We start from the raw sequence: 12,072 nt of genomic DNA, 5'->3' as shown, positions 1-12,072 counted from the left end.
GACCAGAAGGACCTCCTAAACGAGACTCAACCCGCCCACCTTGTACTTGGGTCTGCTCCTTCTGCTTATCTGGCAGGAGGTTGTGGGCCAACTTGGGTCCACTCCTCCCGTACCCTGGCAGGAGGTTGTGGGCCAACTTGGGAGATCTCCAACTCGTAACTCGGGTCCACTCCTTCTGCACCCTTGCAGGAGGTTGTGGGCCAACTCGGGTCCACTCCTTCTTACAGGAGGTTGTGGGCCAACTCGGGTCCATTCCTTCTGCACCCTTGTAGGAGGTTGTGGGCCAGCTTGGGAGATCTCCAACTCGTAACTTTTCTTAGGCCTGTGTGTTTTCCTCCTTTTGTATTAATTGTTTTGTTTTTGTAGCCTTTTGGAAGAAATTTGGAAGTAAAATTGTCCTAAATAATTATTGCAAAGTGAGAAAAGGAGAATTATGGCTACCAAAATGTTTAATTGCCATTCCAGCTTCTTTGTAGGTTTTTTTGTAACAGTTTCCAGCAGGCCCACAGAGAAGCACAGGTGATTCCTACAAGTTTGTCAAGATCTAATACTGACCCTTAATAAGTTCCAGGTAAGAGCATGCTTAAAAACTACTTCTGTGTGGACCACCTTGTTGCTTATAATTGGAGTAAAGTGGCCCCTTATAAGACTCATTGATCTGAATCTGCGGTTCGAAGCCAGCCCGGGCAAAGAAAGGTCCCTGTGAGAGACTTGTCTGTAATCAGCCAGCAGAGTGCTGGGAACGGAGTGGTGTGGAGCTCAAAAGTGGTAAGGTGCTAGTCTTGAGCTGGAGAGCTGAGGGACAGCACTCAGGCCCTGAGTCCAAGTCGAAAGTCACTCCTCCTGGGACAAAAGTGATGGAGCATCCAGAGGCAGTAAGCCACTGCTTAGATGGCAGAGATGGTGTCAGATCCTAGAGTCACTCCTATTTGGCCTTTCAAAAGTTAATCAAAGCCGGGAAGTCCTAGAAGAATAGTTCATAAGCATGCCTTTCCAATGCACATGTCTGTCTACTGGGCAGGAATTTGCCAGTCATCTGTGATAGTGGTTAGTAAGGGTACGTTTGTCAAATGAGATAGATTAAAATCTTACCCCCCACATTTACTCAAAGCCCTGACTGGCAGTAAGAATTTTAAGCTGATACATCTGTTTAGGAAAGAAAGCTTGTAGACCTGAGATTGTGTTGTGTCCTTATTGAGATCTGTTAAAGGCCTGTCAGCTTGCCAATGCCCTCAATCAACAGATTAACCACGGTGGAAGGGACCCTAGACGGCATCGCCACTTGGGTTCATTGCTTCCACGCCAGGCCAGCTGACCCCTTTGCCCTGGATGACAACTACCGTGATGGAACATGGGAGGTCTCCAAGCACCCAACTCAGCCGCTTTGCCTTTGCCTCAAGAAAAGAAAGTTAGACTGAGACTAAGGTTATAGGTTCCTGGCTAGGTAAGGTCTACGCCCCTGAGTCAGCCTGAAGAAGTTACAGAAGATGGATGATCTTCACCCATCAGCCCCCCTTTAAAATCAAGGGACCAGAGTTGTTTTTGTGAAGATGAGGCAGGATAAACTAGAGGCATGCAAAACAGAGGTACAGAGACTATTCTTGTAAGAAATGGTGACAGGTGACAGGCCCTTTGGTTACTACATTGGGCCCTACTGGCCCATGCCTTACCTCTATATCATCCCCTAGACATGCAAGCCATTGAAATGGACAGAATGGAGCCATGATTGGCTCCCAAGGTACCAAAAAGAAAAAGGGGGAAATGAGGTGCCAGACTTTGAAGTCAGGCCCCACCACGTGAACCCCATTTTAGAATGGAACCCTGAGCCAATCAGATTTGTACCTGTGTTCTAATCTTGCTTGCACAGCTGATTGTTGTAACCTTGTTCTTTGCCTTTATAAGCCCTGTGTAATCACAGCTCGGGGCTTCCTCCTAACCTCCACTGTGTCGGTGGGTAGGACGAGGCCCGAGTTGGCAGCTCGTTAAATAAACCCTTGCCTTGCTTTTGCATTTCGGAGTGTCTGAATCTCGGTGGTCTTCTTGGGGGTGGTCTTGCAACTTGGCACAACACTGGGTACCCAACATTTTTCTAGGATACTGCAATTGCTTAGATTTTCAAGTAGGTAAGATACAGACATTCACATTTTTAGATGTTCTTTGTTATAATGACTACAAGTCTTCAGCAAGAGGACTGGGAACAAGACGCTTTTCCTTAATGAACTACTTCCAAAGTTTCCCCAAGGAAAAAATCCCAAAATAGATCATAATGAATTCCCTTGTCACCAATTCTCCTAGGACTAAGTGGCACATTTTCAAAATTGGGCTACTGAGGGATGAATCTGACAAGGGGAGGGTTGAAGAACTCTTGAAGGGAGTTTAAATACTTTGGTTTGGCTGAGCTGCGTTTAGTGTCCTTCAGTATAGAAGAGTCTGGGATCCATATATACAAACCCAGATGGGGTGAGCTGTGAGCATGCAAATCTAACAGCTGGAGTGTGTTGTGCTTGCTGCTTTCCGGTGCTAAGCTGATTTACTTGTTTAAGGTCTGACCTCATCATCCTGTCAGTAAGGGTTCCCACCTCCACTGTTAGCTGCAGCTTTTTGCTTCAGCTACAAGGCCAGAAGTGCACACAGCATGCCAGAGGCAGAGGGGGAGGGGACAGAGAGCTACAAAGACTGCTCTCTCTCTCTCTCTCTCTCTCTCTCTCCCCCTCTGCACTTGTGCTTTTGTTAGTTCTGTATAAGAAGAGAGAAAAAAGAGATAACAAAGGCTCCATTTCCTTGCTGTTGGAGAAGGCGTTTGTCTTTCCTCCTGTAACCATGTCCTGCAAGAAAGAGTTTGATGTGAAACAGATCCTAAGGCTGCGCTGGAGATGGTTTAGTCATCCTTCTCAAGGTTCGCCTAACACTGGAAGCTGCCTTCAGCAGGAAGGATATGAGCATAGAGGGACCCCGGTTCAGGGCAGGTTGAAGAACCACTCTCTGGATAGAAACGAACTGAAGAAAGGCAGCAATCCTGTCCACCCCAATATACTGACACCCGTGCCAGGACCGGCTCCTGTCCATCAAAGAGCCCTTCAATATTGGCACCAGCAAAACCTGATAGAACATCTCCAAGCAAATGAAGATACTCCTCAAGCAGTTCCAGAGGAGATTTTGTCCAAAGAAGCTTGTGAGAAACACGTACGAGATTTGGAGATGATGGCTGATAACAATATAGAAGATTCTAGAGCACGGTAGGAGTTTTTGGTTATATAAGTGAAGGTGCAACCTAGATTAATTTATTCTCTATAAGTCTCATTTCGGGTTAAATAGAAAGTGTTACAGTGTTCTCTGAATTCATGTGTAGCCAGTCAGTGTCTCCAAGAAATCTCATGCTCTCAGCTAAAAAAGGACGCTGTAATCATACATGTTTTGATAATAAATGGAAACTTTTTTATGTTAGTGCATTTACTTCTGCTATTCCATTCCCACTTCATTCAGAATTCTGTTTCATTGCTAAAATATTTTCATAATTACTAATCCATTTGTACTCCAGAAGCTTCAATTTTCCAATAATGATGATTCTTCGTGGAAGCACAGTAAATGGCAGCAAAACAGTTTTGGATTGTGTGAAGCTGGCCAACTTTTGACAAACTAGTATTTAATCATGAAAATACTCTGCTTAAGCAAACAAGTTAGGAATAGTGCTCACAACAATTAGCTCCTAGTGGAACTAGTGGAACATGTGGTCTATTTTAGTACCTTAAAATGCATTAAAAAGAAATAATAAAATTCTGTATGGGCCTGTTATAATGTTGAGTGTAACTTTATCAGGAGGATTTTGTTTGTTTTTTTCTTCTTTGTCTCATAATGTCTTTTATAGTTTGTACATGATTTACACACAATTAGTGATTTTTCCAATGCAGTTGTAATTTTCAGATGCTATAGGAAAACAAAACATTTTGATGTGTTTTAAATCACCCAACAGCTCATCACAAAGCTATATTGATTTATTTGGAATTCTGAATATTTGACATACTGTGTTTCTAATGGAATTTTGCCTATTACAAGTTTGGCCACTATATTGGCCAAACACTGTCTTGCTTCCATAAATTCAAAATAAAATATCATAAGAAAAGATAACTTGTTCAGAATTACGCCTTTATAGGAATTCAATCTTGTTGAAATGTGAACATGCCAAACATTTTGATAAAAGAGAATAAGTATAGTATAATATATTTTCTATGCATTTTGTGTTTGTCCAAAGAAGTACTCTGTAGCAATTAGGATCTCAAGTTGCATTTCATACAGATAATGATACGTTCAAAATAATGTAGCATACATAAATTTAGATTGAGTATATTTGCAATTGTTTCCTTTCATTGTACTTTTTAAATTGCTGAATTTGTATTTTAATACATGCTTTAACTCTGCTTTAGACAAATTTAAATTACCCACTGTACTCTCCTAACAAAAATTTTGTAACAATCTGTGAATTGCTTTTCCAAAATGGAAATGATTATAATAAATTAGATGCTAAAAGAAAGTGATGGATAAAATATCAATTGTGAAGTATTGAGTGATATTTTAAGTATTATGTAAATCTATTTTGACTTTATATTCTTTACATCATCTTATTTTTACTTTTTTCCATCTTTTATTAATATTACAAGGATACTTCATTGTGATCATTCCATAGATGTGTACACTGCACGTTTAACAACTTTTCATGGTCTAAAGGAATGTTCTGGTAACAGTCATATGAGTTTCAGAGGAAATTGTTATTTTCTTAAAATATAATCAGGAAATGTTTATAGATGTGCCAATGTTTTCTTAAGCAGAAGGAAAGGAGTAAATTGATGATCTCATTAAATGAAATCTAATCGTTTACCCTCTCAATACTCCTTCTAAATTCTCCATCTTGTTTCCAGGAGAGTTCAAGAGGAGATTTCTCATTTGTTTCTTTTATTCTTGATTTCTTCAACAAGATTGTGGAGTAGGAAGAAAGCATTGTGATCAATTTACAACAGTTTGACATCTCCTCAATATAAAACTTTATATACAATAAATATAAAATGATATACAATAAAATTACACAGTAATTAGTTTAAAGAATGGATGAGGTAAGGCCTGACACTCAAAAAAAGTATAAGACTCAATACACTATCCTGCTTTGTGAAAATTTTATAAGAATTGAATAGAGAACAGAACAAGTTACAAATATACTATATAATAGGGGGGAAAAAACCTCCACAATTAGTCTGATCAAAATATAAGACAAGATTAAAATTAAACTGATAGGTTCATTTGGAGATTTAAAAATCCAAATGAGGGCTGGGGATATAGCCTAGTGGCAAGAGTGCCTGCCTCGGATACATGAGGCCCTAGGTTCGATTCCCCAGCACCACATATACAGAAAACAGCCAGAAGCGGCGCTGTGGCTCAAGTGGCAGAGTGCTAGCCTTGAGCAGGAAGAAGCCAGGGACAGTGCTCAGGCCCTGAGTCCAAGGCCCAGGACTGGCCAAAAAAAAAAAAAATCCAAATGCATTCCTCCATAGCTGAAATACGAGTATGTATTGTATTTAAGAACATCTCTTATACTGATTAACCACTATAAGTAAGCACATATCAATATTGTCGATCATCAGAGACCAGGGTTCTATTATCATTTTTCTTTTATCCTAAGAAACTGCTAACTCTACATCTTGTCTTCACTATAGTTACCTGTTCAAGTGTCTTTTCCTCCTTATTTCAGCTACAAAATTCCAATCAAACTCAATTTATTTTTTATTATGCTTTTTTGTGACACGGTATCTTGGTCCTCCTCCTGTGTGTGTATATGTGTGTTCATATGCTTCAGTACAAAATTAGAGGTTTACAGAGTTCTTTAGTATAAAGGAGTTGAGTGGAATTGGGATGATGCTTTCATCCTACCTGTTGAGGCTTTAGGTGTTCACATAAAGGCAAACAAAATTATAAACCAATTTTTATATTTTTAGCCTTACTGCATTGTTAGATATGATATGAAATTGTCTCTACATTTGAGCCCTTTCTATTTTCTAATGAAGTATACCTAGATAAAAAGAGTAGCTTTAATTGTGGATGTTGAAATTGTAAAGGCAGGATTGGATGAATAAAACTTAAAATTCATTAATAATTCACTTGATAAATATAGGGTATACTTCATTATATGCCATTATACATGCTAGAAATAAAACAGGATCAAAACAAATTAATTTGATGAAATTTACACTCTGAAAGGGGCAATAAATACAAACAGAATGTAACATTTAAATAACCATAAATAGTATGAAGAAAAATTAGAGCAAAGAGTGAAAGGGTTTGGTCTCTTTCAGGCAGAAATGAAAACATGTGAAGATTCAAATGACATGTAGTAAGAAATCAGTGTGTCTGACTTCAGAATTTTAAGCATTCTTTTACATGAGAGCCCTGTTTTTACACATATCAGGGCCACGTGTCCCCAAAAACCCCACTGATCAATTTGTAAAGCATTCTTTAGTGCAACTGGTGACTTCACAGATATACCATAGCTTGGTCATTATGGTTATGTAAGAGTCACACATATGTCCCATGACCAAAAAAGTGACTTTAAGCCATCCTGTAATTGAGCTACCATTTTGTCCTCTAGGGATTTGGCCACTTAACCAACAGACTTCATGTCCCTTATCAAAATAGACACATAATAGGGCAATAGTGCCCCTACTTTTTTTTTTTGACAAATCTAAGAATTGAAACCAGTGAGAGTTACTGAAAGTTTATTTCTAATGAAGTACAACCACAGTTATGTAAGCATTTGTAGGGAGAGCCTTTGAGAAAGTGAAAGGACCTTTTCACTGTTCTTGAGGAATGTGCTCAGGGTGTTCGAATAAAAGCACGGTAGTGCATTTGGAGTAGAAATCCCAACATAGTGGCACAAGATAACTTTTGAAATGTAATAATAAAAAAGTAATAATGGTACAAAATTAGATTTTCATCCACATTTATTATGTCCTAGGCCACCACTCCCCTGAAAAATTCTCTTTACATGCCTTTCCTCATACTCGCCAAGAAAAAAATTCAAATACGAAGATGGTATTTACATCTATAATAGATATTTCTCTTCACATTATTTTGTTAGGAATCTGCTTCTTGTCTTCTAACAAGGCAAAATAACCATAGCTTTTTGAAGTTCAGGACTAATTCTGTTTAACGTGCATTAGTTACTGTACTATGTAGTCCAAACTGTTATTGCAAAGAAAAGAATTAGGAACAAACTTTTAATTTTGTCCTTTATTAAAAGGTCCAGGTTATATATTTTTTCTTTTGGCTTAATATATACTCTGAAGTTTGCTTGCTGGCTTAAGAACTATTAAAGTACTTTAATAAATTTGGAAATAATTTAAATGCAAGCAATGATTCTGAAACTTTTAAAATTAATTTTAGTCACAGCCTTTTTAATAAGAATGAAATACTGTGGACTTTATGTTACATTCCTTGCAGTATGGGTCTACACATATATTTAAGTTAGCATGCCTTCAAATATAATTAGCTATTCCATTCAATTTAAGGATCTTGTAGTAGAGGTTGACTCTTTAGATATTATATTTGAACATCTCTTGTCATTATTTGATATTTAAAATATTTCATTTCTGAATTTGCAAGTATATATAATGAACACAAATGTATTGTGTTATAAGTGAAATCAAGAGCAATATGTTAATTATATTGACCTGTTACTAATTGGATAACTGTTAATCATTGAAATATTTCAGCCTAAGTTATTTCTTAAATTTGTATGTGCTTTTTCCTACTTTCTAAGGACATTTTTCCTTAATGTTAATTGAATTGAAATTTCTCTTATGAATTTATGAGTGAAATAGTTGATTTATATCACATGAATATGTAGTATTGTGCTATATGTTTATATGTATTTATGGATGTATATGTGTGTACGTATATCTATTAGTGTGCTATTCTTATATATAAAGAAAAAGGGAAAAAGAAACAAAGGAGAGATTTGGAGATCACTGGATAGTGAATAAAAAAGTTCTTTAATATGGTTTTCTGCAAGATGAATGTGGACCACCTTATAGTTTCTGAAAATAAGAAATGATAAAAAATGGAGCACCAGTGGTGCAGTTAGTATGTGGTACATACAAGAAATGCTAAAAAATACTGTTGAGAAAGTGTCAGAGACACAGGAACCAACTGAAAGAGCTCCTAATCGCCCGAACTTGAACACGTTACAAAATAATATTATTAGATTGTAAGCCAGTGTATAAAATAATCATCTACAAATACATATTGATATAAATAAATGATTAAATAAGGCATAAAAACAAAATCTCTTGGGCAGAAATTGTTCCAAATAATTTAGGTAGGAACCCTCCTCTTAGAAAGTTGGACACAAGACTGGGCTTTAAGAGTAAGCTGTACCTAGTAGCTTTAAAGAATAAATATATAGGAAGGGGATGGGGAAGAACACATTGATATGATCAGGTAGGCACTGGACATGCTGTCTGAGCTAGGTAATCAAGTTTAATATGTATTTGGTATGATGTGATGAAATGAACTTTTATCTCTGTCTTTTTTCCTCTCCAAATCCTATCACCCCGGTTTATTTGTGAGTCAAACAAGACAAATTCAAATATGGAGACATTCTACCAAATACTGGTCAATAATCCTAGTACTGTCAGTGTCATCAAAACCAAAAAATGTTTAAAAAAAATCTTCTCTTGACAAAGTGGGGCTTAAGAAGACATGATGAACGTGTGGAATATGGGACAAAGGGACTTTTTGTAAAACAAAAGAAACTCTTGAGTAAAGAGAGGTTTTAGCTAAGAAAGATATATGAATATTGATTAGCTACTTATAATGTATTTACCATAATAGTATAAGATAGGATTAATAGGGAAAACTAGATGTAAAGAATATGTGGGCTCTCTGCACTGTCACTAAACCATGAAATCTCTTATAAGAGTCTAGCAAAATACTGGACTGATTGTATGTCTATAGCGTGCAAGCACCAGACATGAGTGAAAAAGCTGAAGAAGTACATAAGGCCCTAAGATCAAGCCCAGTACTAGCACAGCACGCACGCGCGTGCACACACACGCACACACACACACACACATACACACACATCTGTCTAGCATCGTGATGTGTCCCAGTTACTCAGGAAGTTGGGACAGATGGGTCATAAATCGAGGCCAGCCTGAACAAAGTTAGTAGAATATCCTTTCTGAAAAGTACACTAAATGATAAGAACTTGGCATGTTGTTCAAATGGTAGAACTTTTGCCTAATAGGCAGGAATCCAAGTTCAGTCCCCCACATTATAAAACTAAAGTGTGGTTAAGAGGCATTTACAGTATATTATGTTATACACTAAAGCTCTGAATACATGGAAACACTTATTAATACATTTGAGTGTGATATACACTGTATCAAATATACCTTATTGAATTCAAGCTTAATATTTGATTTCTTTGTTTTTATGTCATGTTGAATCACCTTAATTACTGAGCCTTGCTTCTTCTTTACTATAGTGTTATTTCCCAGAAGCTTTTCTTTATGTCCTGTGCATAATCAAGAAAAATTAAAACATGAAATGCATTATTTTTAATACAGTAATACCTACTCTTTCCTATATCTGTCATCTTGAAAAGATGACTCCTGATATTTTTCAGAACAGAACTTGCTATGCTGAAGATTAAATATATAGTGCCAGAAAATAATAGAAAACATTTAAAAATAAAACAACAAATAAATATACCTCAGTGTTTCCCAGCCCTTTGTTAAAAGTTAGTTTCTGGGTACCAAGGTATTATTGACTTGGAGCAGCTTGTTCTTTAAAAAAAAAAATCATTGGACTGCATCAAAAAGAGATAATAAACCAAAACAAAAGATGATTTTTTTTTTGGTGCTACTGGGGATTAAACTCAGGGTCTCAGAGTTGGGGGTTCTCTATTACTTGAATCACACATTTAGTGCTTTTTTGTGCTGCCTGTTTTAGAGATAAGAGTTTTTTCCTTAGGCCAGACTGACCTGAACAATGCTCCTCTTGCATACAGTATTTGAATTCTGAAGAATTTCACCAGATGGTTTTTATGCTATTGGATTTTCTATGATTTTATAGTGTTCCAACTTTAAATGGAAATTATAAAAATAATTTTTAAGACCTTTACCTCAAAATGTTATGAACTACGTATTCACTGCAAAAAGTATTCCAGGCATTCTGTTGTATGTTAGCTTATAGTTATATCATTAGTTATAGTGACCTGTATAAAATGAACATAGTCTGACTGGTCCTGATTAAAACTGTAGCTAAAGCTGGGCACTAGTCGCTCATGCCTATAATCCTACTCAGCAATCTGAGATCTAAGGATCACGATTCAAAGCCAGCCCAGGCAGAGATAGCCTGGGCAGGGAAAGTCTTATCTCCAGAGACTCTTATCTCCAATTAACCACCAGAAAATCAGAAGTGGCCCTGTGGCTCTAGTGGCAGAGCACTAGCTTTTAGCTGAAGAGCTCAGGGACAGCACCTAGGCCCAAAGTTCAAGTCCCATGACTGACAAAAAACAAAACAAAACAAAACAAAACAAAAAATGAACCAAACAAAAACTGTAGCTAAGTATAACAATCCTCAAGATGAGTATATATTAATTTCTGCATGACTTTCTTATCAACTATTGCCACTATAGCCATGGATTCATGGAATATTTATGTTCATGGAATATTTCCTAGTCTATACAGATATGTGTTATTTCCCAATGACATAATCTTTATGTAACTTTTTTTTTGTCAGTAGTGGGGCTTGAACTCATGGCTTGGGTGCTGTCCTGAAGCTCTTTTGCTCAAGGCTAGTGCTCACTTCCTTTTTTTGAGTGGTTAATTAAAGATAAGTGTTTCATAGGGACTTTTTTGCCCAGGCTGGCTTCGAACTGAAATCCTCAGATCTTAGCCTCTTGTAAAGCTAGGATTACAAGCGTGGGCCACTAACACCCAGCTCTTTTCTATAACTTTTATTAGGGTAATTTAAAACTCATTGTAACTTCCTATGGCATTATCATAGGGAAACACCATCATATTATTAATGTATGGTAATTCAAGTATAAAAATAATGGTGGCTTTACCAGAATTAATAATGTAGCAGGTGGAAACCTACATTATTTAAACATGGATCACTTTATACTGGATTTTATGTCAGAACCCAAGAAAGTAGTGTTTATCAGTTTACATGGCAGAGACTATATTTTTTTTTTTGGCCAGTCCTGGGGCTTGGACTCAGGGCCTGAGCACTGTTCCTGGCTTCTTTTTTTTGCTCAAGGCTAGCACTCTGCCACTTGAGCCACAGCGCCACTTCTGGCTGTTTTCTGTATATGTGGTGCTGGGGAATTGAACCCAGGGCCTCATGTATACAAGGCAAGCACTCTTGCCACTAGGCCATATCCCCAGCCCCAGAGAGACTATATTTTTTATAAATGTATTACATTTAGTCATTCAGAATGATTCAGTTTACAATGGGGCAATAAGATAGAAACCAGGTAGCCAAGATGAGACTGGAGAGCCAGATGCCTCCTCTTCTTTCTTTTTTTCTTTTTCTTTTAGGTAGGTTGTGGGGCTAGAACTCTGGGCTTGGGCACTGTCCCTGAGCTCTTCAGCTCAAGGCTAGCACTTGAGCCACCATACCACTTCTAGTTTTCTGGGGGTTAATTGGAGATAAGAGTCTCATGGCCTTTTCTGCCCAGGCTGGCTTTGAACCACGATCTTCAGATTTCAGCCTCCTGAGTAGCTAGGATTTCAGATGTGAGCCACTGGTGCCCAGCACTCCTTTCTTTATTCATTAGTTTTGATATCAAGTTATACTCTATGTTGTAAATAACATTATATATAGAATAACAATTAATATTGCCTACACCATAATGTATTGAAGTACAAATGCATTGTGGAATGGTTAAACTTTGCTAATTAACAAACCTTGCAACTGACAATTGGTTTCACTAAATAATTCTCACACTTTGAAGTAGAAAGCTGAGGTTCCTAAAAGGCAGCTCAGACAGTGACACATGGAAAGAACAACAATAAAATA

The 12,072-nt window shown here is 37.3% G+C and overlaps 1 protein-coding gene across 1 annotated transcript in view; it reads left to right on the top strand.

Annotated features, from left to right (window-relative positions):
• Klhl4 (kelch like family member 4) overlaps window positions 1-12,072 on the top strand; it is an 89,908-nt gene that overhangs the window by 24,122 nt on the left and 53,714 nt on the right. Inside the window, exon 2 of the mRNA XM_048335351.1 lies at window positions 2,544-3,236. Within this exon, the coding sequence (XP_048191308.1) occupies window positions 2,544-3,236 (693 nt within the window). The remainder of the gene's footprint in view (window positions 1-2,543; window positions 3,237-12,072) is intronic.

The sequence above is a fragment of the Perognathus longimembris genome, chromosome 28, assembly GCF_023159225.1.
Source record: "Perognathus longimembris pacificus isolate PPM17 chromosome 28, ASM2315922v1, whole genome shotgun sequence".
Classification (NCBI taxonomy): domain Eukaryota; kingdom Metazoa; phylum Chordata; class Mammalia; order Rodentia; family Heteromyidae; genus Perognathus; species Perognathus longimembris.
Note: the sequence above shows the minus strand (reverse complement) of the source record. Positions and strands in the feature narration are given on the sequence as shown.